The following is a 25,198-nucleotide window of genomic DNA, read 5'->3' as shown; positions in this document are numbered from 1 at the left end:
GGTTAGCAAGCAGGCTAGGATAACTTCTTTTTTATGAAATGACTCAGGTATGTCTAAGTCATCTCCATCTTATGTTTTGATGCTAGTAGCAGATTGTGATTTCTGATGGGTTTGCCTTTGTTTTTTAAAAAAATAAAATTTTAATTACCTAAAAAAAGAATAACTTATGTATGAATACCTGCCACGAAACGCCACCTTAAATAATTAAAAAAAAAAAACGCCACCTAAAACTCAGCTAAACCCAACCAAGGGTTTAACCGTACTCCAATAACTCTTCTGTTTGCTGCTCCGCCCTTCCTCTCTCCCTTCCCAGAGGAAAATCCCATCCGGACCCTCAAATCCCACGGTAATGGAGGAGCCGGTGAGGATTAGACTCTTGTTCGAGGATCGCCATCTCCTCACGAAGGCCCAGAGGTCGGAAGGTCTGAGGCGCTGCTGGTTCCTCCTCCCACCGGAGCTCGCGACCGTCGCCGACCTAGCCGATCACGTCGCTCGCCGCTTTTGCTTACGCAGTGCTCCCCCTGACGGTCTCATCCTCTTAGTGAGTTGCTAAATGCATCATACTTGGACGTTTTCTTTTGATACACTGATTGCAAAATGCCTACTTCTCTTCCGTATTTTTTTGTTTTCTCAGGTGGAAAAAAGGATTCTCCTTTGATATAATCGTTTTATTTTTGATACATTGATGCAGTTTTCTCACCGGTCACAAATTTTTATTCTGTTGCATTGGTTCATGATGTTCGCCTCCTCTCTTTTGGCATTCACTGGATAATATTTAGGACCCAATAGTGATGAAGATAAATGCCACCTTCTCTTTAGTACAATTTTTTAGGGGTTTTCTTTGATGAGTTTTAACAAAATAATGCTGAAAATACAAGAAATTAAATGAGGAAAGGCACCATACATTAGAAGATCAAACATGGAGGTTCTTAGATCGTTAAGCTGATTTACCTCTATTCTCATCCTTTACGGTCAGTATGCCTAATGTGAATACTAAAAGAGGACCATGATATGATGGTCAACCCCAAACCCCTAACTACTTGCGTTTTAGCTGTATGGAAGCCATTCACCTTTATTAAGTGCAAGGGTCTGTTTCATCTTTCTTTCTATCTATCTACCATCTAGTTTCCTTTATTTGTCAGCCCATTGTAACTTTCGACAAATCTTTAAGTATGTAAGACCATGATGCTATTAAACAATTAACTATTCTAAAAGCTTAAGTTGTTAGAAAATACTGGTTTTTATATTTTTTATTCTAACACTCTCTCTCCAGAGGAGACTCTCTCACTTCTGGGCTGATGCATTTTGATGGGCCCAAGAAGTGAATTTAATTTAAATGGGTGGAGTTTTATATTTTTAATCAAAGATGGACATGACAGGATTTGAATTCATCACTTTTGACTCTGCTATCATATTAATTTACTAACTACTCTAGCTTAAGCTTACGCGATAGAGAACGGTGGTTTTTATATTTTATATTCTAACAAATGCTCCTTCGTTTCTACAATTCTGATTTGCTTAGTATAAGGCTATTTGCTTTCTTTGGGGAAAAAAGTTATTTCAGATGAACTGCTCTTATATTGGTAAACCAGATCAAGTATCTGATGAAAGAGATCAGAACAATAGCAGCACACTAATACAAATGTTTCTTTTATTCTTTTGGCAGATGGATGAATTTGTTTTACCATCATTCGAGTCAACTTGCATTTTCAGAGACAAGGATATTGTAAGGTAATTTGGCTCAACTATCATCACAAAATACTTGCAAAGTGTCCTTTTCTGAAATATGACGCAAATTTACAATTGAAGTGTAGCAACATAGTTCAGGAAGTTTCTGATTCTGATGCTTCTTACTACTTTGCACACACTTGGAGTTTCTCTAATACATAACAGTGAGATCCTGTTGTAATTTGAACTCCAAAAACAAATTTAGCAGTTTAAAGTACAAAGCTTCAAATAAAGTTTCAATATTTTTGAAGCTTGGGTCTTCTTTGTTTAATTTAAAAGTTCTTGTACTAAGTTAGTGAGTCTCATCATTGCTTGTTCTAGTTATTATTACTGGATGTTGTATCTACTAGTGTTTAAGTTTAACAATTCTTGCTCACTCTTAGGGCAAAATAGTTATTAGGACTGAAGTTCTGTTGCAGTGTATAATTTTCATGTGGAATTTAGCTGCTGAAAATGCAGACAGCTTGTTTGAGATATCATATTGTTGGAAGTAGCATCTTAGCAGAATATGTATCACTTTATGATACTGACTAACAAGCTAACCCGTGATTTACTAATTTTCTTTCTCGATTTAGCAACTTCGTCTGGTGAAAATGTCTTACAAATGTGATGTCTTCTGCTTCAAGACATATTATGCACCACTTATCCTCAATTTATATAGTTCTAGAAAGTGTCAATCTGTTGTAGGGATGTCTCTTGGTTTCTTTTAGGATAATTAGGGTGTAAGACATGTTCTTCTTTTTCTTTTAATTCCAGATCATTCCTCAGCAGCTCAATTTTAAAAGGCCACTAATTGAACCATACTTTTTTTTAGATTCTAAATTCTGTAACTTTTTCAAAGTCTTCATTCTTAATTCTGTTTTCCCTTCTTTCTACATTGATCATCATCTGTTTTGGACCTTTTGGTAACTCTTGTGGTCCTTTCAGTACTACTGGTGTTGTTCTCATGATGTACTATCACCATCTACTGCCCACTATTATTATCTTTCTATCTATCTTGTGTTTTATTTATTTGTCTAAGCTTTGTCCAATATTTTGTGGAACAATTTCCAATTATTTATCTATGAACTTTTATCAAAAAAAAAAAACTCCAATTATTAGTGCATGCATCTTCTACTACTTGTCTATCGTATGATTGAAACTTTTTTTTCCTTTTCACAAACACTTCATGAACATTTTTGTGCAATATAAGTTCCATGCCTATTTCTTCTTTGGATCTCCCTTGGTCTTTGTTAGTTTTGCTTTACCAGAAACCTTTAATTTTCACATTTGCCATCTAGGCTTTGGATATCTTCTTTTAATTTTATTTAACCTTTATTGAATTATTTAGATATTCATGTTCCTTATTTGATTTGGTTGATCACATATCATGGACAATATCATGGTTTAACTGGTGCTTCATCCTTATGGTTGCTTTATTATATGCTTGTTTTTAAATCAAACACTTGCTGATTGGCATTCACTTCGACTACTGAGTACCTTTATGATATTTCACTCGTCTTTCACTTGAAGTTTTCCTTTGTTTGATATCAAGATGCTTTTTTTTCTTAATCTCACCATTCTCATTCAAGCCATCTTTTCAAAATCATACGTTTTTTTTTCAGTGTTTTAGAAAGAGGTGCATGCTCCTGCATATGCGCAGAAATGCTCCCTATATTGCCCCACATAAACCACATCCTTTTTGGGTCTAGCACAATCAGCCAAATAAAGTTTACAAATGGGTGGTATCCAATTATTAAAGATTTCCTTGTCATTGACACGGGGGTGCTAGTCGACTGTCAACATGGCACATGCCTTTGCAACGCGCCATGCCAACAATAAAGAAGAAAAAGGGGGAAAAGGGAGGATCTATTATGTCTTTAATCGGCGGCGGCAAGCCTTTGTCCTGCCCTAGTTGCTCTCCCCACTGCCCTACCTATTTCCTCATGTGTCCTAGCCTCCTTGTCGTGGCCAATACAAAAAAAGGAGTAGGGTTTGTGAAAGAAAAATGATTACTAATGGATCTGACTTAAGGTAAATGTATATCAACTCACTTTAAGTTATCTAATTAGTGAATTAGGGTTGAATGGGCTATCTTCGTCATATGATCCTTTTTGCCGTTCCTGTAACCCGAGTACCTTTTGCCCCTTACCACAGCCACGATACCTCTCCGCGACCTCTCTGTTACTGTGAATTGCCTCAATCATTCTTCCACTACTGTGAAACGCCTCTAAGAAGTGATTCATAAAAGCATGTCTTTGCTAGGAGGCAAAAGAGGGGGTGCCGTCTACACCCATATGTTCCACGTGCTAGTTGGCATGCCAATCCATCCTTATTATCACATGGTTTAGGTAGATATAAGCAAGTTAAGCATGAAATGCATCTGATTAGTTACTTAAGAATTAAGAATTTGGATAGCAAATTATAGATGCTGATATCCACCTAATTTTTATTTTTGTAGTTATATGTTGGATATATATTTTATAATTTTAAATTATATTTCAATAGCTTTATTGGTAAACCACATTTCTTCGCGTGTATCCATTATCTTAATGCATTTATGCTATGCGGTGGGTTGACCGCTTGTGCACTGTCAGTTTTCACAACATTTTCTTTTCATAAGGTAATTCTTTGACCTTCTTAATTTTATTATGGAGTCAAGTTGTTCTGAATATGTTTTCTTGTTCGGTCTTGCTTCATAGTTTCACTTGCCTTTTGTTTTGCTCCAAGTGGTATTGGAACGGCAATTGTGACTTGTCTTTTACCTAGAGTTTGCCTTTGTTAGAGTTCTAAATGAGTAAATGCTTTGGAGTTTATCCTGCCATTTGCATTCCCTTTCATTTGACTTACCCTGTTCGGATAATATTTGTTCTCATAGGTTGATAGCTCTGTCCTATGATTTTATCTTATTTAACTAGTAGCCACCTTGCTCTTATTTTCGTTGTAGGTGCTACTTGCATATTAGTCCCTGCTATCTTAGTCTTCTTTTCTATAAGCTAAAAACTAGTTACAGTGAGTTGCACATCCAACATAACGACAACTGGTATCTGAAACTTCCTGTGACATCTAAGATAAGCCTAAATTAGTATTGAATTCCTCTTTATCTTGTTCTCCACCTATCATTTGTCTCTTATGTAAGCTTCTAATCCAATTTAACTCTCTTGTTGCTACTTGGTATATGGTTAGCTCATGGAAAAAGTATATATTGGGAAATTTTCTGTAAGGCGTAAATAAACATATTACATATATGCTAATGCATTCACTACTTTTCCAAACAATGATCTTGAATTATTGGGTTGATGCAACACATGGTGGAGAGAGAGAGAGATGGGGGAGGAAAGTAAGAAAGAAAGGAATAGGGTTTCACATCCATCTTAAAAATGGTTTCACACTATTTTTCTCCGAAGAGTAAAATTACATAATCTTTCATTAACCTCAAAAAAAAATATAATGGGTTTATATATAAATCTACAATGGAATTAAGCAAAAGACATCTTACATAGAAAATAAAAAAAAAATACCTCAAATAAATAAAAATCAGAACCAAATCCCTATAGGTGGAATCATCAACTATCGATGCCTCCTATGCTGGTACACACGCCATTGAGTTCTATCAGTGATGTCCACATCATAGGTATCTTCTGCTTGCACCATTTCTTGTCAATAAACCTCCTAGATACCATAATTTGCCTTAGATTCTTGCATCCGCTGGATTGGATGATGATCTTGTAGTCTGAATCTGTACTTCTGTTTCAATTTAATTCTCAAGAACACATATCAACCACCATTCATTAGTAATGCAATTCATAACGTAGTCAGATCCTATCAATGGATTCATTCCTATATCAAATATCTTCCATCTTGCTTTAGATTCTTCCATCCTTACTACAATTCTTGTATCAATTGCAAGTTCGCAATTTCCCATAATGCAATCAACAAGAATAAGTCTTACTACAGTCTACTTGCAATGTCAAATCAACACAAAAAATGAAAAAGAAAAAAAAACAGAGAAGCTATCTAGGACTGCAAGTGTCATCCATCTCATAGAGCTATGTAATAGAAAATTGGAAGGGTCATAGTACTGTCAACAAGAATAAGTTTTAGTACAGTCCACTTGCAATGTCAAATCAAAACAAAAAAGGAAAAAGAAAAAAAAAGAGAAGCTATCTAGGACTGCAAGTGTCATCCATCTCATAGAGCTTTGTAATGGAAAATTGGAAGGGTCATAGTACTGTGGGATACTTTTGTTTTGATCTTGCAGACATATTGCATGCCTACATACATGCCAGTGCTGCCTAGGTGTGAAATGTTGTCGTCTGCATATGTGAGAGTTATGCGAGATGCTTAGATCAACAGTTGGAGACAGTGTGAGAGATGAAGATCAAGGACAAAAGAGGGTTTTGAGAGCCATGATGGGGAGGCGTCGCGGATTGTTACTGATTATCACTTAGAGGATTGTTGAGTTACAAACAGATTGTTAAGTTATGAAGTGAATGATCCGCATTGGATCATGGATCTGCAATGGATTGCATAAGAAAAATGGCTATTTGCATGGGGCCCTTGATTCAAGACTTCTGCTATTTTTTGTGAAAGGTGGACTGTGGGTGCCTGGGTGGGGAATGGTGGCAGATTAAAGTGAATAAAGGATACCTGGAAACTTTTCTTTCTTTGGGTCCTCTTTTTTCTATTTTTTTGGCCTATGATGACAATGATGGACTTCAGTACAGACTTGGGACTTGATGATCTATTATGGGCTGGTTTGATGCAGATCTGAAGTTTCTGTGGCGAATCTGGTATGGGCCACCAAGAGAATATCAAAAGACTGAAAGATGCAGATACCACTTCAAGTTTGTTAGGATTTGTGGTACTAGTCTGGCCAGGTCGATGGACAACAGGTGAATATTCCTGTACTACCCCTTGTTGGTCCCGAGGGACGGAGGAGGCTAGGTTAGCCGAAAGATGGTTATCGGTTCAAGGACGCAAGGTGACTTTGTTTTTTCAGGGTAAGAAGGGGTAGAGAAAATGCCTCGAGCCAATGTTCGAGTACCAGACGCTACGGCGTTGAAGTAACCCATGCCATACTCCCAGGAATAGCTCGAACGACCTTCAACAAAAGGGTACTTGTACCTGAAACCGACACAGGATTTTCATGCAACATAAGGGAGAAATAGAGACACAAGGAAAGAGAAAAGTTTAAAGAAGGAAAGAAAATTAGGTTTTGGATAGACCAGTAGAGGACTCACTCATTATGGTCTCACAACCATTCTTGCTAGGGATGGAAAAAGGAAGAAGTCATAAGAAAATGTTTGCATTTATCCAGAAAAACATAGATAAAAAACCCTAATAGTGGGTTTGGGCATTATTTTGAAGTTCTGTAATCGTGCGTATAGATAATAATGCTTAAAAATGAGGCTCCAAACTTGTCCAAGTAGTCTTCTTGTCAGTTGTTAAACTGGATGATTAAGGATCTGAATTTTGAATGAACCAAATGATAGATTAGCCTATTAATATCGCATGAATACCAAATTAAATTGAAATTGTCTCAAGATAAAATAAGATTTACATCCCAAATGGATCAAGCTTACTTGCAAAAAGCCAAAAACCATTAAAATAATGACCTCGAGCTGCTGGCCTTACACATTTGTCATTTCTCCAAAAGCTTCCTCAACTTTGACTTGTATTATTCCCTCCATAATATCTGAAAAGCTTGAATATCAGTGATATAATCCTGGAGTGGCATTTTAGCTTTCATGATAATGGAAAGGAACATTTTAAGTAATCTTTTAAGCCAATGGGAATTATTTAGAGTCAAATAGTGCTTGTCAAAGTTCTATCGTCAATATAACAAGTCTGAATGCGTTAGCTACTAGAGATAACATTGTATTAGGTATTCACTATTTAGGTTGTTTAGGTGGCTATATATGGGGCTGCATTACATCAACCAATCAGTGTAATTTGTTGGTGGTTTTGCATTAAGTGTTTATCATATGCTAAATTTTATCATCTTCTCTCCCACTTCTTCCTGAAATACCTTTTTGCCACAATAAGTTTCTGTTATTCTTTTCCTCTATTAGATGTGAACCTATGTTAAATAATTCCACTACTTGTGAGATACACTACATTTGATGGGCAAAGCTTGGATTGTGATGATTAAGACTTCTGTTCTTCATGAATTGTTAGATTGTATGCGAATTTGCGAACATTCATCTGCATGCTTTGATTTCATGTGTGAAAAATAATCTTATTAATAGTTTTTTGTCCAAGTGGGTAATCTCACATTCACAATAACATCCATAGTTTCATGACATAGCAATGCTGAACTCAGTAAATCCAATTTTTCTTACCAGGGTGAAGAAGAAAGCATGTAAAAAGGAGGTTATAGAAATAAATGGTGATGCACATTGTATTCAAGATCTTATGACTATAGACAAGCAACCTATACTCTCCAGTAATGATGCTCTGGCCATTAAGGACTTCCATGAGGATGTTGACAGGAATAGAAGCATAAATGAAGATGGTGTGCACAAGCACAGAGTTCTGGCCTTTATAAGTGAGGACACTAACTCAAAAGGAAAGAGAAAACATGCAGAAAAACCTGAGAGCTCAAAGTATTCTTTTATGAGCCTTTACATCTTACTTGTGGTCATTATTATTTCTGAATTCTTTTTGAAAAGTTTTAGTTAGTTGTGATGCTAAACTGCTAATAGATTCAGAACTGACTTGCTTTGCATCTGACAGTCCATTTTCATTTAAATATTTGCATGGTAATGAAGTTGTCACTGAAGTTGAAAGTAAAATTTAAATAATATAAACTGGTTATCTTTCATCTTGGAGAAATAGCTGATCAAGATAATTACTCAACTATTGAGAGCTCAAACTAATTTTTGAACTTGAATTAGTTGCTCTCGTCCACAATAAAATAGGATATCAGGAATGATGTAATAGGACATTTATTATATAGTTCTATAAAATTGAATGAAACGATGACATAGAAGAAGTTTTAACACCCATGAGCTAAGATAGATGAAAGAATGAGAAATTACATGCATGCATTTATTTTCAATTCTCATTCTCTCCTTTCCTATTGTTATTTTGTTAGGATGCTAGGTTTTACTACTCAAAGTTTTATTGTTTAGAAACCCATGATACTAGGATGTCATTCAGAGAGTTGATGAGCTATGAAGTTGTGATCCTTGGGGCAGGCCTACAAATGCAAAATGTGGTGGAGAGAAAGAGATGAAGGAGAAAACAAATGGAAGAAAGGAAAAGGGTTTTACACCTCCACCCTTAAAATGATTTCACACTAATTTTCTCAAAGAATCAAAGTCAAATAATCTTCATAAACCTAAAGAAAATATAAGGGGTAAGCAAAAGACATCATGAATAGAAAATAAACAAAAGACACTCTAAATAAATAAAGATACAAAATCGATTATAACCAAATTTCTATAGAGGGGATTATCAACTGTCGGCACTTTCTGTACTGGTACACATGCCATCATGTTGTATCAGTGATGTGTGCATCACCTACTGTTTAGTGAACAGTTGGACATTCAATAAAATAACTGGGATAGTAATTGCCATAATTATGACATGAAAATCAAGTCTCTATATGCAGCCCCACAAATTAATGGTTCATCATACACTTTTCTTAAGAGGGTAGGTTTTTAATTAAGAATCTGCCCAAATTAAACCATACTCCACTAAGGGACTAAAGTATCATAAGATTCATAACTATTATGGTGCAAAAGGTTCTAATTGCTATACCGTAGAGATATCCAGTGGGCATTTTCCCTATCTTGACCCCCTTTGCTTCACCTGTCTTGGGCATCGTACATTGCTGGCAAGGATGCTTAGATTATTCTCGCTAGAAACTCCTTTTATGTAATATTTTAATTTCTCTCTTTTTGACCAATTTCAATTTCCTTAGATGTTTATTTTCAATGTACTCAATTTGGTGGAGGTCAATTCAATGATTTAGTTTTAGTGATCTCCAAACTATCTTGGAATTCATATCCATGTAGTAGATTTGAAGTATGTGCCCATCTCTTCGAGCACTTGGTATATTGATGCTGAGAAATTTTTTTTGGCATCATATAACTTAAGCAAATGATAAAAAATTAGGAGACTGCCAAAAATGTATATACGTGTGATTCACAATCTTTTGAGAAGTGGAAAAGGCAGTTGTCTTGGCGAGGCGGCACACCGGCCATCCTACTTATAGTAAAGGTAGCCCCCAATATGCGGGTGGGCTGCCTCGGAGTCCTGCTTGTGCATGACGACTTGACTTTGTGGGAAGTGTTTTTCTTTTTTCTCTTTTTGTTGCGAAAAGTAGGTCCTTTATATTAAAGAGAGAGTTCAATTACACAAGGATGATCATTAGATATTAGGATTTATAATATCTTGTTTGATCATTGCAAGGGCTTTGTAAGGAAATATAATATTGTTCCGATCCGACCACATGGGTTAAATTGAGTCAACTGATATTAGGATTTATAATATCTTGTTTGATCATTGCAAGGGCTTTGTGAAGAAATATAATATTGTTATGATCCGACTACATGAGTTAAGTCGAGTCAACTTTGTTAGTTAGCTTTATCTTATTGTTTTGAATTTCAATTAAATCAGATAGATCCGATCCGCTAGGGAGTTTTACTCTTATAAATAGGAGTAGACATGTATTAATAATTATCATTGAATGAATTTGAGTTTAACTAAGTTAATATTTTTGTTCTTATCTCTTACCGTAGTCATTAGATTGTTTTTATTTTTTTTGGAATAGATTATAGTCGTAGAAGCATTACGATATTTTAAACCTTAGCTATCTTCCTCTATCAGCAACCACTCTATCTTACGGCCGTCCACCATCACCCTTGGTCGTTCGCCACTCTTCGACGACCGTCGTAACATTGATTAATTACTATTTTACCCTATTTGACTTTACTCTACTATTTTATTATTATCTTTTCATCCAGACTTCAAGTTTTTGTGAAACTAGATCTATTAGAATCCTAACTTTCGAGGCTACCTTCATATAAAGTTATATAATTTTCTTACGTCCAGATTGTTCTAAATCTAGTTCGTAACAAATATGTTTAATCACTCTGTCATGTTAGTCTTATCCTAAGCGCATAATAGTATGTTCCTAATCTGATTTAAGTCATTAAACCATTCCTATCTTCCTTTCAGTTATATAATTTTAGTATTTGAGGTAGCAATTAGAGTAAGAAAGTGAGTACTTGTTATGGGTGTGACGTGATAATGTTCATTGTGGTGTAGTTCACTATTAAAAAATTATATATACTATATTTGTATATATTATTATATATTTATGTATAATTATTTAAAATTTTTTGTATTAAAAATGCTAGACCGTCAGCGTTCGCATATGTGCCCGCATACTGTCTTGGCTCTATGCAGTGAGGTGAGCACCCACGGTATCAAAATGTTGTGTGTAAAAGCAATCTTTGTCTTGAGATATTGATATTGTGACCATCCTTATTCCAATAGTGGGCCAGGTACCTTACTCTATAAACATTCAACATAGGTTATTTCAACTTTCAAGCCTAAAATCCTTCAAATTGTCTTCCTAAGATAATAAATGTTTAAACATTTAGTCACTGCATACAACCATATGTTAATGTTCCTGTTCTGCGGCGTGGTGGCAGGACCTCTAAGATACATGAGAAAATTAGGGGTTTTTCTTTCCAGATGTTCATGTGTCGTATCATGTACATTCCTTAATAAGTGCTTAACATGTGCTTTTCATGGTATCATACGATGCAGAACTAACACTATCCAGCGAACTTTACACAGAAATACCACATATTAGCTAATAGTTGATGATAAAATATGTTCTCTGTTGTTTAACTGTCTTTAAATGACAAGAACACAGTATAGGACTGTATATAGGGGTGGTAGTCGGTTTGGGTCCTGTCAGGTGGGTTTTGGTTAAGGCAACATGAATATGGTCTGTTTATTAAACCAATTTACATGGTCACCTATGTAAACCATGTTATAAACAAATTAAGTGGATTAGATTTTAAAGGGTTAAATGGGTCACACGGGCTATTCGGGTCATAATCAGATTATTGGGTCATAAATTGGTTGACACAACCCGATCCGCTTAAATAAATTAATTTTGGGTTAAATGGGTTGAAAGAGCAAACATAAAAATTATTCATTTAATATTTGGCTTAGGTGTGTCGACACGCTTATGCTTTGAACCTAATTATGCATAGCAATTTTATCTTTACACATTGTGTTACAAATTAGATCTGGAATGATCCGGACGTAAGAAAATTATGAAAATTTAGGTGGTGGTAGCCTCGTGAGTTAGGGTTCTTATGGCTCTAGTTTCACTTAAATAGAGGTCGGGATGAAAAGTTAAAAATAAAACTGTGGAGATAGGTCAGGATAGGGTAGAACGGTAAATATCCAATGTTGTGGCAGTTGTCTGAGGGTGGCGGATGGCCAAAGGTGGTGGTGGACGGTCGTAGGGTAGGGTGGCTGTTGGAGGAAGGTGGTGGCTAGGGTTTGAAAGCTTTAGATGTTTTATGGCTATGATCTATTCCTAGAAAGGTAAAGACTATCTAACGGCTACAATAAAACGATAAATACGGTAATAAAAAAATAATTAAATTCAATTAATTTTCAATGCTTGGATGCTTAACAAAATAGCCCAACCATTCTATATATAGAGGTCGGTTACAACGAGACCCATTAGGATAAGCTCTAAAAGCTGACATGACTCGAATTAGGACTTGTCTTAAAGGCTTATATAATTTAATTGGATTTGCTTTAAATGCTTACTTGATTTTATTAGACTTATCTTAAGGACTATCATGACTTATTTAGACTTGCCTTAACTAGATTTGCTTTAAGAGCTGTCATGACTTATTTCGACTTGCCTTAATAGCTCACATGACTAAACTAGATTTGCCTAAAAAGTTGACATCATAAAATAATTAAAATATAAATAAATTCGACTTGATTTAATCCACGTGATCGGATCGTAACACATTGCATATATATAAGGTGTTCTTGTTGGCACCCTAATTTACACTTTATTACTTTGATTTTTACTATGGGGTTATTGGTAAGATTGGATAAGGTGCTCTGGTGGCACCAAATCCAGCACATAATCTAAACATAGTAGAATTCTTATCGAGCCTGTTTCAGCCCATTTGATGGAAGCAATGAACAAGTTGAGTAGATGGTGATATTTTAATTGGATTCTCTATTGGTACCCTCCATTAAGAGATGGGTACAAAGAGTTTCATATGCCAGCTTTTTCTTTTGTGTAACTTTGTATGCCCAACTAAGTTGCATGTCTTTTGGTGAAATTATATTACACACATTCATAAATATATGCTGTTTTTTTTTTTCCAATATCTAAACTTTCAGATTCCTGCAAGTTTCTAGAATATGGATATGGATTAAAACTCTTATCTGATTCCTTCTGCTTAATTTTGTTGATTCATTTCATGGTTATGCCATAATGGCCCTCTCAAACTTTTACTCACCTCATCTCTATTCTTGAAGCAGGAGGAAGAAATTGAAGCTGACCAGTTCTGAAAACCCAAATATGCATAGCAAAGAGAAGTCATCTAAGGAGGACACAGGATTAGATACATTAGATCGCTCTCAAATTAATGTTGTTTCTAAGGAACCCAGCAATTCTGTGCTAGAAGGAGAAAAGTACGTTATAGTATGATCTTTTTATAGTTGTTGAATATTTTATACCATAAAATTAGTCTGCTTTTTTCATCTGATGTGTACTGTTTCAACTTCTGTAAGATACATAAAAGTTGTCCATGTATACTGTTTTGGTTGGTCCTTAATTTTGTTAGTCATTGTATTTGAAAATTTTGTGTGTAGTCGAGGTTATTTAGCGGAAGACAATAATAAATCAAACACACAAACACACATATTATATTTTACATGGAAACTCATCTATGATCTTGTTCAAGGATCAAAATTACTGTGCTATAAATGTAGATACAAGATGTACTTATGACCTGTCCTATCGACTTGTCACCCACATCAATAGTTGAATTTCTCCTCGCTTGCTAGGCCTCATGATAAACTACTCCCTGTGCAACAGATCACCAACTGCAATAAACCTACAGTAAAGAAACCCCACATCTCAGTATTCCCTTGAGGTAATGATACAGTTGAACAAGTGTAGAACCTTCGAGATCTTTATGTTACAGCTCCAACAATGAAGATGGCCTTGACAGTTATGATGTCTATTCTTCTCTCTATAGTTCCTAAGGTTTTTGATGTGGTAATCTTAAGAGTACCACAAACAAAATAGCCTTCATCCCTTTTATATAGGTGAAGAAATCGTCTTTCTATTGGACTACAAAGCCCCAAAATCATTTTCAAATCTTTACAAAGTATTGGCTCTGAAATTTTTTAAGATTCATTAGGCATTCGAATGGCTCCGTCGGGTGTCCAAATGCAATTCGAATGGACTTAAACGCTTTAGGAATGGTTGCTCTATGAAAAATCTGTTTTGCTAATATGAAAATCCGTTCGAACGGATATGAGAGTTCGAGCGGTTCCATAACACTCTTTGAACACTTGCAACAATTATACAAAACCCATTCTTTTGACTTTGAGCTTTAACCTTCTATAGACCCTAAGGTGATGATAAAAGATGAAACATTGTAGACCCAAAATCTTCATGCTGCAGCTTAAGGGATTGTTTGTATAGACTAAATTCCCATAGGTTTCTATGGGAATTAGGCTTTCCTTAAGAAAATTTAAAGGAATAGGAAATATTTCTAGAGGAAATAACCGTTTCCTAAGGGAAAAAGAATCCACTCTTTCCCTCGCTCTCTTCTCTTTCTCTCTCATTTCCCCATGTCTCCTCTCACTCTCCTATCAACATTCTCCTCTCCATCATCTGCTCACCACCACCACTACCATCACCATTACCATATCCTCATCCGCTCACTACCACCATCTTTTTCCCTTCCTCTGCCCTCTGCCCTCTGCCCACCACCATCATCACCACCATTACTTCCACTATCCAAGAATCTAAAACTTGGTATTAGGATCAGCCGTTAGAAAATGCGATACGTATCAGTCGTCTGTATCGGATCAAACTATTTTTAATTACATAAAATTCTAAATATTATTTAAAAATACAAGAAAATTTCTAAAAATTTAGAAAAAATAATAAGAAAATAAAAATTAGTCAATGAAGTATAAAAATTAAAAAAAAATTTACCCAAAAATTATAATGAATTCCGACTTAAATTTGGTAAAAATTTATACTCATAAATTACTATTGTTGAACCATAGTGAAGAGATTGTTTTGTAGCAGTAGGAAAAAAGAAGTTAACAAGTGGGTGAGAAAAAGATAAGAAAAATAAAAAAAACACTCATTTGAGTTCACCTGAGTGTGGAGTAGCTAGAGGAGCTTATCGGATGTGCTCGCTAAAATGTGAGGGGTGAGAGGAGAGTGTGTGAAAGATAGAGGATAAAAACTAAAAAATTAAAAGGAAGGCTGTTGAGAATATCAATTATAGGTTAAATATATTTTAGATTCGAAGTGAAAATTTTGAAAACTTAGTTTCGGCTGATACATTGGCCAATCTCACACCAAAACTAGTCATTAGATTGGTCTTCGGTTTGGATCAAGATCGGTTATGGTTGATCCCGATTGACCGATCCGATTCAGGATAGGCCGATTTTGGGATCCATGCTACTATCTCCTTCTCCACCCACCACCACCACCTCCTCCTCCTTTGCCAAGTGCTCCTCATTCTTCTCTGCCCACCACCACCTTTTCCATTCCTCCACCACCCATCACCAGCCCCTCCTCAATCTTCTCCTCCCACCATCACCACCCAATCCTTCTCATTCTCCTCTAGCCACTACCTCTTACCCCTCATCCTCCTCCCACCACCACTCCTCCCATCTCTCTTATTTCCTATATTTTTTCCTCCAAAATTTCCTAAACCATCTAAACATGCTAAATAGTTATAAGGAAAATAACCTATAGGATCCTTTAGTTTCACTTTTCAATTCCTACATGTTGAAATTTTTCTAGAAATTTTCCCTTACTTACCGAAACACGCCCTAAGTGATGAAGTCAATCTCAAACAAAAGATGACCTCCCCTTTTGTCAATCTTAGGCTCCTAGGTTTTTGATGTGAAAGAGATCCAAAAAGCACCAACAATGTAACAGCCTTTGTCCCTCTTTATATAGATGGTGAAACCCTCTTTCAATCATACTTGGAATCCCCAAAATCACTGTCAGATCTTTTGAAATTTGGCTCCAAACTTTCCAAACACTCACGCACGTTCAAACCACTTTGTTGGGCATTTGGATGGCTCTTGATTCTTGAAGTCTTCGGGGTGTCCAAAATTGTCTTCGAACACTTCAAGAATGGTTACTTTATGAAAAATCTATTTTACAGAAGTTCGAACGACATCAAATTGAATTTTTTTTTTCTGTAAGTGTTTGAACAGATTTGAGGATGTTCAAATGGATCCGTTTTAACTGTTCTAGAATGTTCTTTGAACACCTTCAGTAAAATAGTACGAAACTCTTTCTCTTGGCTTCCAACTTTTACCTACTCTTATGATAGCTTTTGCCTTGTTAGAAACACTCTTCTCCTATGATTAGATACTATAAAAGACATGCATTTTGTTCACAAATTGCCAATTACAAATCATAACACTAACCAATATCATTTGTGATGGAGGGTAGGAAGTCCTAGTAGTAACTTTTTGTGTTTTATATCTTGTATATAGATTTGTTTTTGTTACAAGAATGCAGTAGTTTCCTTATCTTGGATTCTTTTGTAGGAGTAATCAAGTTGAGGAGAAAGGCCAAAGGAAGACGTGCAAACCTCATATTACTGATGATGCAGAAAAGGTAGGAATTCAGTACACCCATACAATCAGATTTGGTGGTGGTCGTTATAGTTTATGATTTCATGATTTCATCTGCTATTCAAGATCCAATGGCTGTCCTAAGTTCCTAACAATTAACAGTTGTTGATCCTTTACAAGCATGTCTCAGTCTGAGCCTCAAAAAGACCCGTGTTTCTAACTTCACCAAACATCTTTTAGGTTTTCAAATATTTTTCCATCTTTAAGAACTCCATATAATTCACATGTTATTTAATGAATAATTTATAGGGAGATTTCTCTTTTCACTGTTGTTCTGCAGAGATTTTTCTTTTCACTATTGTTTTGCAGAGATTTCTCTTTTCACTATTGTTTTGCAGAGATTTCTCTTTTCACTATTGTTCTGCAGTAGTAATTTACGAGTATAAAAATTTGTCTAATTAAGTCGAAATTCATTATAATTTTGAGTGAGTTTTTTTCTTTAGTTTTTAGGCTTCATATTTGACTAATTTTGATTTTCTTATTTTCTATTATTTTTAATAAATCTTTAGAAAATATCCTGCATTTTAAATAATATTTAAAATTTTACGTAATTGAAAATAGTCCGATCCAATACGGACTGCCAATATGTATTGTTTTTCTAACGGCCGATCCCAATTTCGAGTTTTAGAATCTTGCTGTAGACAACCATTTTTAGTTCTTTTCTTTTTTTCGCCCCTTTTTAGTTCATTTTAGATCCATATGTTATATAGTCATGTGTTATCTTTTTGGATTAGCTTCCCAGTAGAAGTGCTCGTCGTAAGAAGGCTAAAAGACAATGGAAGAGGGAATTGTCTAGTCGTCAATTGGAAGAGGTATGTACAAAAAAAGATTTTTTATTTATTTTTGATTTTGAAAGCGTACTTAGTTTGTAATGTCCTATTCTTATCCTTATGTGTCTTATTGTAGTAAATACTTGGATTATTCATCAAAATAAATCCTAAAATCTGCAGAGTCTACAGAGCCAAGATGTAGAAAATGAGGTGCCTTGCACATCTCCAGATCATCAGAAAGTGGTCCAGAACACTGAAATGGACGAAATTGTTCCTGTCATTATTCGTCCTGGTCACATTCGCTTTGAGCCTGTAGGTATAGTCTGATGCTCCTTATTCTGCCTACTTTACATCCTTACTGGTCCGAATGTTTAGCGCATATGCTCTGGATTGAAGTTTGGGAAAGTTCTTTTTAATAGTATGAGCTGCGATTATTGGATGGTATTTCTACATGTTTATGGCGAACTAGTGGAACAAATGAATGTTTTAACTTTTAAGCCTAGCACTTAATAGGAAGCCTTCTTGCATATTTCCTAGAATTCAGGTGATGAAGGTGATAGTTTGTCTTATGCTGCTATATCTACATATCCTGCATTTAACTGAGATTGTTATTTCCATACAGGCTCTAGGCTCTGCTATTCATTAGGGCTTATCGACATGTTCATTGATAAGATGTTGCTGATACATGATAAATATTTAAGCAGTAGACCACTAGGACATTTCTCACATTTGTATTTCATTAATGATACCTACAATTTTACCTCATTTATGTTTTGTCATGGTTACAATACATATTCAAGCTACTGATAAAAGGTACTTACTGACAGATGAAGAACAGAGCAATTTGCAATCAACTGGGTCAATGGGGCATGAAGATAAAACAATGGTAAGATACATTCTCATGCTGATTATATTCCATATAGGCTTTTCTGTTGTCCATTGATTCATATGTACTCTGGAGCTTTTAAAATTATTGTTCTTCATTATGGACTTACACTTTAGTGGTTGTTCTACATGATATCTGGCCATCATTGGTGTCGGAATGTGAAAGATACGATACCCATAGTAAATGCAAAATTGGGGCTTCAGTTTGCTGATATGGGTGTTTATTTTTAGGATTAGATACTTAAGATAAAAGAGAGTATTGGTAGTAGGGTTTGAGAGATTTAAAAAGGTTCTATATCCAACAAACCATGTTATTTCATAATTTAGAAGATACCTTCCATAATGTTAAGAAAAGAGTTTTTGCTGCTATCACATTGTTTGTGAAGTCCTCTGATGATGGGCTCCATTGTTCTTTTGTCAAGCCATTTAGCCTTTGACTTCAGTCTATAAGCATGCATATGGTTACATGCAATGTTTTAGAAGGCATCTGCAGTATGCAGGCACATACAATGGCGCCTATGCAGTCTAGCATTTTTAATATATAAAAATAAAAAATAATTATATATGATATATAATAGATACTAATACGTTATATGTAAAATTTTTAATAGTCCACTGACCACAAGTGAGAGTGAGTGAGAAAGCAAGATGAGAGATTGAGAATGGGACACAGTGGCTGCTGATGAGGGTGGCAAGAGAGAGTGAGAGTGAGAGAAGAGAGAGAGGTACAAAGGAGAGAGCTACTTGCTAGCCACCGTCGAGAGAGGAGAGAGCTCGAGAGAGAAGAAGATAAATTCTTTTTTTTTCTTTTAACTAACTGCTATTGTGCACGATCCACTAGCTCGCCATGCCCGCCAAACTCAGCCCATCAAAATCGCATATGCAGTTGATCACATAAAATAGGTTGCATGCCCTATTTGCGGGGCAATGCACTGGCTGCACCGGCTAAGGTGACCGCCATGAACGCTTTTAAAATCAATATTGTGAAAAGCACCACAGTATGTAGGTGGTCACCTCACTGCATAGCGCGTAGGTGGTATATGGCTGCATATGCAAGTGCCTATGCAGTCTAGCAATTAGAAATATTAAAATTTAATATATGTTAGATATAATATTAAATCTATATTAGATATAAACCAATATGTGTAACTATGCTCTATATCTTATATACACACAAATAACTGAATAAGTGAATAACACTACCAAACCTCATGTTTGAAAACTTATATTTACAATAAAACCATGAGCAAGAGGATAAATTTGGGCATAATTAGGGACTTGGCACTCCTATAAAACACTATTGTAGTTGGAGCCTATCAGGACAAGAAGTTGCCTGTGAACCATTAGAATGCTTGGCCTGCCTATAGACCTCCAAATGCAGACTAGGCAGTCCGGCCTGCTTATGTGGGCCGCTAAATACTGACTAGGCAGCTCATCTGCATAGGCCCAACCGCTTTCCAAAACAATGGAAAAAATAAGCATACAATATGTAAAGATTATGTAGCATTTATATATTTACTCTCTATATACATCTCTCCATATATATGCATATATGTATATATAAAAGAGCACTTGTGCATTTACTTGTATTTTTCTTTTATATAGAAATTATTACTACACGTAATGTTGTCTAACCAGGCACATCTCCAACTTATTCATCAACAAATCTCATGAAATGATAACATGGCCCTCTTTCAAAGTCTTAGATCATCTAGGGAAGTGTTGGTTGGCTGAGCATCAACATGATATGTACCAATCAACTTTTTTTGTGTGGTTGCCACTGATTGGCATTGGAGACTGGGAATATCGAGATATTCATGTACTGGTTTCAATAATTTACTGGCATGACCAAATGTTGGTCTAAACACCCAATGTGGCAATCCATATCCATGAAAATAGATTTAGATGCTTAGTGAACCTATATGAATGAGTGATTTAATTCATATAGAAGGAAAGACCATAACTAACATGGTGGAATTAGTAAGGAAAGATATAATGTTGTTTAATTTCACACAAATTGCTGCAATGAATAGAGATGAATGAAGTTAAAAGAATTGGACTTTTAAAGTATGTAAAATGGTAATTTAGAAGTAGCCAAGTCCTATCTCCATTATCATATTTATATGAAAACCATTTGCCTAAAGTTAGTATGAGATAGTCTTTAAGTATCCAATAACTCAATAGTGAATACTCAATACTAATACAACTAGAGTATGGAAGTACTCATTCCTCCTAGGCATCATTTCGATGGTAAGGCTTTCCATTCTTAAACCTGTAGCCACAGGTTTTGAAATTTTCAAGCAGTCCTTTCACCATTATATAGGTGTGTGCACATTTTGCCTTATGTTGCCTTCGTCAAGTGCCACATTCTAGAGTGGCTTAGTCTCGTGACAAAAATTTCTCTTGTTGTGTAAAAAATACTGCTAGGAAGGGGAAGGTGCCGGAGAATCCGTACCATGTAAAATGGTAAAATGGTTCTCTCTTTTTGTTCTTTGAACAGGCTAGTAGCATCAAATGCACTTAAGTCCATGATCATGAATGAGTCCTGTATACTAATTAATGAAACTTCAATCTCTTAATCGTTCACTAGGTTTGTTCTTTGAACTTCTATGGAGTGACTTGATGTGCTGCTTATTGATGTTGGGGTGATCTTGGTCAGTGTTTAAGTACTTCCCTTTAGTATAGTTTCTGTTAAGCAAATTAATTAAGATGCATTGATGCTTCATATGCAATGCACATAATTGAACTAGACACCGTGATATTCCTGCAATAAACTGGATGCATTTTTATTTTATTTGGGTAAACTGAAAGTTTGGTTCTCTTTATAACTGTATAATGTACAATTAAGATTGGTGTCATAATCATGCAGCTTACATTAGGTTGAAACTCGCAGAGTCAGTTCTATGATGAACCTAAATGTTTTTACTATTAATTCTCAACCTCAAAATCTAAGTTAGAAAGGGACATTCCTTATCAGTCATCACGTCTTAAACATTCTCATTACAATATTTGCAATTAATGTGTAATATCTTAAATGCATATTATATTTTTAAAACATACAAAATATGAATGTAGGGAGAGAAACTTGAGAGTCAAGTATCTCTGTCATTTGTGAGTTGTGACATGCTGATACAGATTCGGTGCTGCACTGGTGATCTCTATGATAACTGAATGCCAAGAGAAAATCATCAAGAATACTGTGGTGTCACATGACTGCGTGGGAGAGGGTTAGAATTTCTAGATCAGGAATTTAGTGAAAGGCTGGCTAAAAAATAATAAAAAGTCAACTTCCTCAAAAAAAAAAGTTATGTCAAAAAGCTAAAAAGTATAGAAAAAATTGGCAATTGGTGACTAATGTAAGGGAAAATCATCATATTTGACCTTACAATATTCATCTTCCATGAAGTCCCATATTTTGAGATCTGCAAAATAGATATTTCCTCTTTTTTAAAGTTCAAAATTGGAAAGTCATGCAAAAGTTCAGGAAAATTTCTGAAATTTCATGACATATTGAAGTGAAGGTAATGTAGGTCTGTCCATAAATTGACTGCAAAATTAGAAAAATCCAAGTTTAGGAAAAAATGTGCATTGGTGAAAGGTAAGGTCGCACGGATTTTCGTAAATAATTTATCTCAAATGAATCACTCCAAATTCCAACATATATTGGTAAACTATAGTTTAGAATTGCAATTAAATAATAGTAGAAGAAGCAATTATGAGTGATAAAATTTGAGTAGTAATATGATTGTGCAACAAAATCTTAGTCTAAGAATCTTATTCTGAACTTCATATTTAACTTCTTTTATCAAATTATTTTTGAAATAAACGCATGCTGCACTACTAGATGAACTGACACCACTCTGACATTGTGGATGTGCCAGAAAACAATAATCTTTTGCTGAAATTACAAATTGATGGGCTCACATCACTGACAACAAAGCTCCATTTGAATATGCCTTGATTGCCAAAAATAAGATCTTTAGTATCTTAAGCTCCATCCATCCCAGAATTTCTTTTCTACTCTCAACCAGTATTTTCTTGAAGCTAGAAGTACTTTCTGAATACATGACTTGATCTCGAAGTTTAGTTTAGTTGTCTGTTTCCTTGTGTTGCAGTATACCCGAATTGCAATGGTTGCAATGTGCATAAGTAAACATAAGTCCAAGAGTGGAAGTCTAGAAGCATGTCTTAAATTGCACAAATCTTAGAGAACAATCTTTTAAGTCAAGTTGTCAAAAGCAGGAACGACAACATGTGAACTTAGAAGTAAGAACATATGCAAGGTCATGAAAATTACTAGTAAGGTATGATAATCATATAGGTCCAGGATGGCATATTTAGCACTTAACTGCCAGGATTGAACTGAAGCCAAATAGGAGGAAATATACTAAAATTACTACAATGTTCTTAAGACAATTTACCTGGCAACCATTAGATTTATATACTCTTTAGAATCTTTCTATTTTCTATTCAGGTTCCCTTTCTTGGGAAGATTCCTATTTTCATCCTTTTTGAGACAAGGATGCTCAATGATCAATAAGTTTTAAAACAGATGAGGTTAAGATGAACAAGAGATAAGCCTGTCTTTAAATTGATTGATTTTATTTTATTTGTTTTGGAATTCATCATCTTTTATTAGGAGCACTTTTATTTTGTTACTAGATCAATACTTCAAGGTTTATAAGTGAATGAGCCTAATATGAACATTTGATACATGTTGGTTCCTTGTACTAGTGAAATTTGGATAATATAAAATGGGCTATTGTAGGAAACAAGTCATTAGCTAAACCCTTTTTGCTGTGTGTTCAGGATGATTCAGCTAATGCTTATTCATGTCATTGATTGCATTAAGTCCATATTCCTTCTAGACTGAGAACAAAGCTTCAATATGCCTTAATAAAGATTGTGCAATTAGTGAAACCTTGTGTTGAGATGCCTTTATGCTAAGCTCTTGTCATATGCTCACTGAACTTTTGGTTTTAGATAATTTACGACTACCTATATATAAGTGCCCCCATGAATGATACATATTATTATTTATGCTCTCCAGGAAACATTCAAGTGGAATGGAATAACCAGCAAGAAGAAAGGACAGAAGTGGGGCAGGGAGAAGGCCATGAGGGGGAGCAATGATGATAAAGCTTTTGATGAGTGGGCCATTGAAAAGATTGTTAGTGAAGAAGGAAAACCAGTACATGATCATTTAGAATTTGAGAGCCTTTCTCCTTTAGCGCGCCAACCCAAGGTTTGCTCTTTATTATTTTACTTATTGCTTTGCTGTAAAAATGACGAGTCTTTTTTTCTTTATTATGCTTCTGATGCTCTAGTGCAAAGAGTGATTGTTATTTTTGAATCTGCATTATGTCTTCTTTTTACTTTGTCTGCATTTGCGTTCTTTTGCACCATTATATCAGCTAAAGAATAGCATGCGCGCTTCTGAAATGTTCTACATATGGCTGGTGGGCCTTATGGCTAGTGGTGTTAGATGTCATGTAGTTTTGTTTTCTTGCTACTAAGAAATACGATATAATAAGATTCTATCGATTGTAGGAAGGTGATGTGATTGTGTACCGTTTGGTGGAGTTGTCATCAACATGGTGTCCTGAGCTTTCTCCAAAACGAGTATGATTCTTTTGATCTCCAGTCAATGTGAAATTTTATAGACATATATAATTGATTAATGGTGATACATTAATGGATTTAGTGATTCTCTATTTTGACATCTTTGTTGTTTAGGTTGGAAAAGTTTCATCATATGACAATGTGTCGATGAGAATTATTCTGGTACCTGTTCCAGAGTACCCAATTTTTTTGGAAGGAAAGGAAAGTACAGAGACCACACAGCAAATTGAAATGTCAGTTTACAATGAGGATGGCTCTTTAGAGGTATATCAGAAATATCATGTGGTCTGTTATTTTATTGTCATTTACATGATTTTCCACATTATCTTTAAAGGAACTTGACAATAACAGTCATTATTTGTCAATCAGATAGAATACTCATCTCTTGTCGATGTTCAACTGCTGAAGGATGCGAACTTGGAGTCTCTGACTACGAGTTCTCATTGTAGTGAAAGAAACAAGGAAGCAGCACCACTGAATAATGGGGAAGTGGCCTTGGGTAAACGTAGCTCAAAAGATAACCCAAAAGGGGCTTTCTCTGAAAACAATACTATAGATCCAGCTTCTGTCTCTACAGGTATGCATTGAATGAGAAAGAAAGTTCAGATTGGCTTATTTATGTGTATATACAATTATTTGCAAGAATTTGTTATACTACCTTTAAATTTCTGCATATGTAGAATTGACAAGCTTCATGTATGAAATTCTAGGAAACAAGTCAAATATTGGTTGGGAGCAGATTTATCAAGCTTTAAATGAGAAAAAGTCTGAACTCCAGGAAAATGGTTGTAGTCAGAGCCCAATTAAGAAGAGCATTACAACTACCTCGTGGTCCTATAGAGCACTAAGAGGTAGTGCTATAGGGCCCACTTTGGCTCTCTTAAGAGGAAAAAATGTTGAAAATGGCCAAGATTCCAGTTAAACGTTCTGTAAATCTTGTATCGACATCCGTGTTATTCTCCCCCATTCAGCTTTCAGTTAATAGTGGAGGCATGCTATCCTTGGTTGCTGGTAGCATTTTTCCGTGTAGTACAATATAATTTTGATATTATATATTTCATGCTGGAAAATGTTAGAAATCCATAGGTTTTGACAGCACAGGATGCAATACATTTTGTGCAAGGGACTGTCTCACTCTCTAACAACCATCAGTTTTTTATGATTGTGTGGCAATAACCATTTTGATGACTCTTAACAGAAGCTAGTGCTGCATATGAACGGGTCAGTGGACAACGTCAATGAATTCTGGCAAAATTTCATTGTATTTTTGTTTTTGTTTTTTTAAACTCTTATCAATGATG

General features: G+C 35.3%; 1 protein-coding gene across 3 annotated transcripts; it reads left to right on the top strand.

The window, feature by feature from the left end:
- The first annotated feature begins 247 nt into the window (after positions 1-247).
- On the top strand, positions 248-24,992 carry LOC140766751 (coilin-like). Of its 3 annotated transcripts, none has more exons than XM_073106364.1 (13): positions 248-541; positions 1,667-1,731; positions 8,055-8,315; positions 13,252-13,407; positions 16,534-16,603; positions 17,355-17,432; positions 17,571-17,706; positions 18,218-18,276; positions 23,326-23,520; positions 23,826-23,897; positions 24,012-24,161; positions 24,267-24,474; positions 24,608-24,992. In XM_073106364.1, the coding sequence occupies exons 1-13, from the start codon at positions 350-352 to the stop codon at positions 24,817-24,819; spliced, it is 1,854 nt and encodes a 617-aa protein (XP_072962465.1). In that variant the 5' UTR covers positions 248-349; the 3' UTR covers positions 24,820-24,992. The 3 variants fall into 3 exon arrangements, with proteins under 3 accessions (XP_072962465.1, XP_072962473.1, XP_072962482.1); XM_073106372.1 differs by having other exon boundaries at positions 249-541; positions 13,255-13,407; XM_073106381.1 differs by lacking the exon at positions 8,055-8,315 and having other exon boundaries at positions 249-541; positions 13,255-13,407.
- Positions 24,993-25,198: the final 206 nt, after the last annotated feature.

This window comes from Typha angustifolia, chromosome 1 (assembly GCF_048772165.1).
Source record: "Typha angustifolia cultivar Huaian chromosome 1, ASM4877216v1, whole genome shotgun sequence".
In the NCBI taxonomy this organism is placed as follows: Eukaryota; Viridiplantae; Streptophyta; class Magnoliopsida; order Poales; family Typhaceae; genus Typha; species Typha angustifolia.
The sequence above is the reverse complement of the archived record's forward strand: the minus strand, read 5'-3'. Positions and strand labels throughout refer to the sequence as shown.